This window comes from Sardina pilchardus, chromosome 20, assembly GCF_963854185.1.
Source record: "Sardina pilchardus chromosome 20, fSarPil1.1, whole genome shotgun sequence".
Lineage (NCBI taxonomy): Eukaryota > Metazoa > Chordata > Actinopteri > Clupeiformes > Clupeidae > Sardina > Sardina pilchardus.
In genome coordinates this window covers 28,698,365-28,705,864 of record NC_085013.1, presented here as the reverse complement: position 1 = coordinate 28,705,864, position 7,500 = coordinate 28,698,365, and the positions used below count along the sequence as shown (strand labels likewise).

General features: G+C 49.7%; 1 protein-coding gene across 1 annotated transcript in view; it reads right to left on the bottom strand.

The window, feature by feature from the left end:
* asap3 (ArfGAP with SH3 domain, ankyrin repeat and PH domain 3) overlaps window positions 1-7,500 on the bottom strand; it is a 59,275-nt gene that overhangs the window by 38,003 nt on the left and 13,772 nt on the right. The window contains exon 3 of the mRNA XM_062522633.1: window positions 1,868-2,013. Within this exon, the coding sequence (XP_062378617.1) occupies window positions 1,868-2,013 (146 nt within the window). The remainder of the gene's footprint in view (window positions 1-1,867; window positions 2,014-7,500) is intronic.

The window sequence follows — 7,500 nt, the reverse complement described above, 5'->3', positions numbered from 1 at the left end:
AGGAGTCAATACTGTTGGGGCTGTAGAGGCGAGAGTGGGGGGGGCAGGCTAGTGGGGAAAACTGACAGTTTGGCCTGATTTAGCCAGGGCCTGGTCTCCCTGGAGACCGGATGATTGACAGCTCGGTGGGGAGACGGAGGCGAGGGGGCCGGTCCACTCATGTGCTCTGTCTGGAATGAATTAGCATCGCCATGGAGACTATCAGTAGGAGGGGTTCCGGAACACTCCAGTGCAAGAGGCCCTAGTCTGCAGCTGTTGAATCCCCACTGTCTGACCACAGAACACACACACACAAGCACAGGCACACACACACACACACACACACACACACAAATGCAAACACACACACACACACACATGCAAACGGACACACTCACTTTTGAGCCAATTCAGGAACACACACGTGTGTGCATGCTGTTACGTGTGCGTGTGTGTGCATCTGCAGCATGCTCACTTTAACCATGCACACACCTCTGAGTCCATTGAAGCACACACACACACACACACACACACACACACACACACACACACAGCTGTACAACCACTGCCTCTTCTGCACCAGATAAATCAAAGCATGAGGGGGAACACACGTACAGATGCATGCTGGGTAATGGAAGCCATTTCAACACACACACACACACACACACACACACACACACACACACACACACACACACACACACACACACACACACATACACTGAGTGGATTACAGACTTCAGGTCTTGGCACTCTGTGCTGGCTGAACCCTGTTTTCAGGGAGAGCGGCGCTGTTAAATCATCTTTATTTCTGTGTGCTGGAGCTTGTGGGACATCCTACAGCACAACGCTGCTCTCCTGCCTCTAGTTTATACGGACACCGGGCCCTGTGTCCTGCTGAGGGTGATTTACACTCACACACACACACACACACACACACACCACATGTGTCCCGAAACTGATTTACTCGTCTCTGTGTGCAGGAGCGGAGGCAGCTCCAATGGAAACCCCTGACCTCAGAGAGAGATGTCAGCCACGTCTCCAGTACACACACACACACACACACACACACACACACACACACACACACACACACACCAGTTCAGACATAAATACACCTTGAGTCCTTCATAACCTCTTCTCTGTCTGACCTTTCCTGTCAGCTCCGAAACACCTCATCTCTCACAGGATGAGCATAAGACGCAAAGGAAGTGTAAAATAACAAGACTATAGCCCAAGACATACCGGCATTTCCTTTTTCAGGTTTCATTTTTAAGACTATAGCCCAATACTTATTTCAGATTTATTTTTAACAAGACTATAGCTCAAGACTGTAGAATTTTCTACAGTTGCTCTAGAATCAATGTCTTGCAACCTTGCTCTTTGAACTTCCAATATTTCACAATGCAGTCATTCTAAAATCCATCCCTACTCAAGCCTATTGCAGTCCAGTATGTCTAGCCTAAAACCAGTTTGGGTCTTACTCACAGACTACTAACCCCCCAGGCATGACTGGGGGAGGAAGGCCAGGCCCAACTCCAGACTACTAACCCCCCAGGCAAGACTGGCAGAGGAACAGGCCCGACTCCAGGCCTGGGGAGAGAGAGTAAACATCCCAGTGTGATCTCACCCCATTCAGACACTGAGCCGACTGAGTAGGCTGCTCCTTAATCCACTTCAACTGAAGAATTAGTCTGTCTGGACCATCCCATAATGCCACGCAACCCCGCCGAGACCTGACGCCTCCATACATAATGCTACGCAAACCCTCAGAGAACCGGTGTGGACTCTCAGGTCCTGAGTCACATTATGTACCATTACCACACCCCCAGACACATTTTAATACACACACACACACACACACACACACACACACACACACACTCACCAGGTTCTTGAAGAGTGCGGTGACCTCGCGTGTGAAGACGGCCAGGTTGAGGAAGCCGGTGGAGACCTCGTTGTTGTCCTGGCACAGGTGACTGTTCCCCAGGTTCTCCAGCACCTCGATGTACTGGTCCTTATTCTCCACATGTGCTGGAACACACACACACACATTAGTGCTTTTATTTGGATAAATAGGAAGACGATGGTGAAAGAGACCGTGACTATGAGGAAGAGGTCAACTGAATTCATAAGGTCAAAGTGCAATCATATGCATTACATTTCTATTTAAGTTTCTATTCAACTATTTTTTACCTCATCATATTATCTTAGACTCTTTGGCAGAACAACTGAAATGTGTGTAATTGTGTTCATTCTCCGTTGACAACATATACCACAGATTCTATTTTCTTCTGCCCACCTGCCCACATGCCCTCTTCTGCCCTCTTCTGCCCTCTTCTGCCCTTCTGCCCTCTTCTGCCCATCTGCCCTACTGCCCTCTTCTGCCCTCTTCTGCCCTACTGCCCTCTTCTGCCCTACTGCCCTCTTCTGCCCTCTTCTGCCCTACTACCCTCTTCTGCCCTACTGCTCTCTTCTGCCCTACTGCCCTCTTCTGCCCATCTGCCCTACTACCCTCTACTGCCCATCTGCCCTCTTCTGCCCATCTGCCCAACTACCCTCTTCTGCCCTACTGCCCTCTTCTGCCCATCTGCCCATCTGCCCATCTGCCCTACTGCCCTCTTCTGCCCATCTGCCCTACTACCCTCTACTGCCCATCTGCCCTCTTCTGCCCATCTGCCCAACTACCCTCTTCTGCCCTACTGCCCTCTTCTGCCCATCTGCCCATCTGCCCTACTGCCCTCTTCTGCCCATCTGCCCTACTGCCCATCTGCCCTACTGCCCTCTACTGCCCTCTTCTGCCCATCTGCCCTCTTCTGCCCATCTGCCCTACTGCCCTCGACTACCCTCTTCTGCCCATCTGCCCTCTTCTACCCATCTGCCCTACTGCCCTCTACTACCCTCTTCTGCCCTACTACCCTCTTCTGCCCATCTGCCCTACTGCCCTCTACTACCCTCTTCTGCCCTACTACCCTCTTCTGCCCATCTGCCCTACTGCCCTCTACTACCCTCTTCTGCCCTACTACCCTCTTCTGCCCATCTGCCCTACTGCCCTCTACTACCCTCTTCTGCCCATCTGCCCTCTTCTGCCCATCTGCCCTACTGCCCTCTACTACCCTCTTCTGCCCTACTGGCCTCTTCTGCCCTCTTCTGTCCTACTGCCCTCTTCTGCCCATCTGCCCTACTGCCCTCTACTGCCCTCTTCTGCCCATCTGCTCTACTGCCCTCTACTACCCTCTTCTGTCCTACTGCCCTCTTCTGCCCTCTACTACCCTCTTCTGCCCTACTGCCCTCTTCTGCCCTCTACTACCCTCTTCTGCCCATCTGCCCTACTGCCCTCTACTACCCTCTTCTGCCCTTGTGCTCCTCTGCCATGTCACTGCACTGCACTGCACCCCAGCAGCAGGCTGAGCTCATGGATGTGTCCGAGGCCCCGCTACACGAGAGCAGCTCAGAGATGGACAGGCTGCACTGACATTGAGATGCACACACAGACAGTACACTGATAGGCACGCACGCACGCACGCACGCACGCACGCACGCACGCACGCACGCACGCACACACGCACACACGCACACACGCACACACAGAGAGAGAGACACACACAGAGAGAGACACACACACAGAGAGAGAGACACACACAGCATGGGACTCAAAACACAAAACTACAGATGAAAGTAAACAGACAGAACCAGTTAGAAGCTATCTGATCAGAGATCTCCGACCCAAGGGAGGTGGAACTCTCTTTGAGTCAGTGGTTCCCAGAAATAAAAACATGCGCTTTTGGTAGTCAGAAAACCAGAGATTCAGACCACAATGGAGCCTAAACGCAAACGGCCTATCAAAACACGACCTTGTTTTTCAAACCCCAACATCTGAGTCATCTACAGGCATAATTGTGTAGTGAGCTGGAATAAGGGGGGGTGTGTGTGTGTGTGTGTGTGTGTGTGTGTGTGTGTGTGTGTGTGTGTGTGTGTGTGTGTGTGTGTGTGTGTGTGTGTGCGTGTGTGTGTGTGTGTGTGTGTGTGTGCATGTATGTGTGGGTGGGGGCTATGACTACGACCACTTCGCAAAGGGAGTGAGAGCTTACTGCGGGTCTCCGCTCCAGAAGGGGTCGTGACCTTAGCCTTCACTTACTCAGACTGCTGGAGATGTTTACACTGGCAGACTAGTACTCCCAAGGTAATGACACCAAGATTTTTAGCTTGCTGTAAGCCATATGTTTCAATACTGAAGTTCATTGTCTTTCATAGAGATGCATAACCAACGTTTAAGTGCACAGAGATGCATAACCAACATTTAAGTGCATAGAGATGTCTCACACCGGTAGATAGAGATGTCTCAGGTGGACAGAGAGGGCAGGCATAGATGCATGGACATGGCAAGCATACCAAAAGTTAAAGGTTTGTGGCAGATTTGCAGCAAACTTGTGCGTGATTTATGGGAAACAAATGAGTTCACTAGAAAATATTGCCAGAAGTTTGCCAATGTTGACCGCTAGAGGCAACAATGAGTTTTGCCAGAACTCTGCCACTTAGTTTGCCGCTATAGTGGCACATGTGTTTCGCCAGGGATGTGCCATCACCCTTAGCACCCCAATAATAGCAAACGTCAAGGGAACTTCTGGCGATGAACCTAATTTGCATGCGTCATTGCTGCAGATTTGCTGCAACATTGCCAAAAGTTAACCTCAACTGTTTTGCATGTGTAAATATGACCTTGCCACACATCCGCGGAAACTGTTTGCCAGAAACCTGAAATTCCAGCTGATTTCAGTTGCATTGTTTTGTTTTTTAACCAGGGCAGCAGTTTTCAGATTACATGATGTGCGTACATAATTGCAAAAGGGTTCTCCAGTGTTGTAGAAAGAAATGGCTGATCTTTAACGCAATATCTACATTGCCCATTGTCAGCAACCATCCATCTAGTGTGCTCCAAAGGCACATTCTGTTTACTTATCTGATATCATTTCAAAAGGCTAACTGGGAAAACATTGGAGAACCCTTTTGCAATTATGCAAGAACATAATGTAGCCTATTATGTGATTTAAAAAAAAACAATGCAACTGATTTCAGATGGTATAAAAACTGTCTATAATGGAGTGGAATGGAAAAAGGGACCCCAACCTTTTGCCCAGTGGTGTTGGTGTACAGTAGGCTACAAAGAAGGTTAGGACAGGTGTAGCAGTGGGTAGCATAGGTGTAGATGGTTAGTAGATGGAATGTTCGCCCAGGTAAGGTCTTGGGTTGTATAATAAATATATTGTCTTGTATGATACATCAAGGCAATAGATTATACCATCAGCTTCAACTGGGCTGGGTATGAAACAGCCAGCCCAATCCAGTTAGCTTCCCTTCTAACCAAAGCCCACTGCAGCACAATCCAGTTAGCTTCCCTGCTAACCAAAGCCCACTGCAGCACAATTCAGTTAGCTTCCCTGCTAACCAAAGCCCACTGCAGCACAATCCAGTTAGCTTCCCTTCTAACCAAAGCCCACTGCAGCACAATTCAGTTAGCTTCCCTGCTAACCAAAGCCCACTGCAGCACAATCCAGTTAGCTTCCCTGCTAACCAAAGCCCACTGCAGCACAATTCAGTTAGCTTCCCTGCTAACCAAAGCCCACTGCAGAGATGGGAGCTAAATCCCGCTTGGCTAGGTCTGACCTAACTGTTGAGGAACAGCCAACATCGCTTACAACAGCTTTAAGGAGGAGTGAAGGGGAACTAAGGGGAAAAAGAGGGAGAGAGGAGAGAGAAAGAGAGAGAGAGAGAGAGAGAGAGAGAGAGAGAGAGAGAAAGAGCGAGTGGGGGAAGCGTCTGGAAAACGTCAGAACATCAAAGGGCTTGTGCAAGGGTGTGTGAGTGTGTGAGAGGGTGTGTGAGTGAGCGTGTGTGAGAAAGAGAGCATCACAGGGGAGTACACAAGAGGCTGTCTTTCATTACAATAGCAACACAACAATGCACTATTACAGGGGTGTGTCTGATGCGTGCGTGCGTGTGTGTGCGTGCATGCGTGTGTGCGTGTGTGTGTGTGAGTGTGTGTCTGAGTGTTTTGTGAGCCCATATGGCTGTGGAGTGTTGGGTTCCCCATGCAGACAAGGAGGACCTTGTTCCAAACGCACGCACTAATGAATGGGCGAATGTAGGCCTAAGATGTGGAAAACCAGCATGCTGACTTAATGACGGGATAAAGCGCAGGAAAGCATGGCCGCCTGCCGGCCCCTCGTCCTCCCTCCCTCCCCACGCAGCCAACACACACAAACCACCAGATCCAGGGACCACTCAGGGGGGAGGGGCTGTGGGCTCTGTGTTTGTGTGTGTGTGTGTGTGTGTGTGTGTGTGTGTGTGTGTGTGTGTGTGTGTGTGTGTGTGTGTGTGTAAGACCATGATCATGTATGATGAGTGTGTGTGTGTATGGGAGTGAGTGTGTGTGTGTATGTGTGTGTGTGTATGGGAGAGAGTGTGTGTACGAGAGTGTGTGTGTACGTGTGTGTGTGTGTGTGTAAGACCATGATCAAGCCTATGAGTATGTGTGTGTATGGGAGTGGGAGTGTATGCGTGTGTGTGTATGCTCGGGCGTGTGTCTGTGTGTATGCTCAAGTGTGTGTGTGTGTGTGTGTGTGTGATAGAGAGTGCATATGGGGTCTAAGTCATCCTAAAAGAACAAAGAGATAAATATTACATAGCTTGGCTTCTCAGAAGGAAAATAAACGCACTCCTCTACACTCTCTGACAGATGGACTCTGACGACACACACTTGAGGTCACACACACACACTCTCAAGGTCGCACACACTCAAAGTCACACACACACACACACACACACTCTCCTGCAGCAGTGACTTGCTAGTTTACTAGCATTTGCGAGATCCGAAGCACAAATAAATAACAGTGAGACAGTGCAATGCTCCCACCCACTACAACAGCTTTACACACACACACACACACACACACACACACACACACACACACACACACACAAACACTACAACAGCTTTGCTGCTTGTTTGCTTGTTGCCTGACTTTGAGACGTTTCAGCAGTAAGAGAAGCTGCACGTAAAGGTAGGAATGTGAGTAATGTTGTTGGGTAAAGCTGCACGTAAAGGTAGAAATGTGATTACTGGGCCGATGCATTTTTCAGTCCCATAACATGTTTCATTTCCAACACTATGACCCTAGCGTCTCCACCAGGCATAAGCATGGCTAGTGATATAGACCCTAGCGTCTCCACCAGGCATAAGCATGGCTAGTGATATAGACCCTAGTGTCTCCACCAGGCCTAAGCATATGTAGCCTAGCGTCTCCACCAGGCATAAGCATATGTAGCCTAGCGTCTCCACCAGGCATAAGCATAGCGTCTCCACCCGGAATACGCATGGCTAGTGATACTGTATGTAGCCTAGCGTCTCCACCTGGCATAAGCATATGTAGCCTAGCGTCTCCACCAGGCATAAGCATGGCTAGTGATATAGACCCTAGCGTCTCCACCAGCCATAAGCATGGCTAGTGATATAGACCCTAG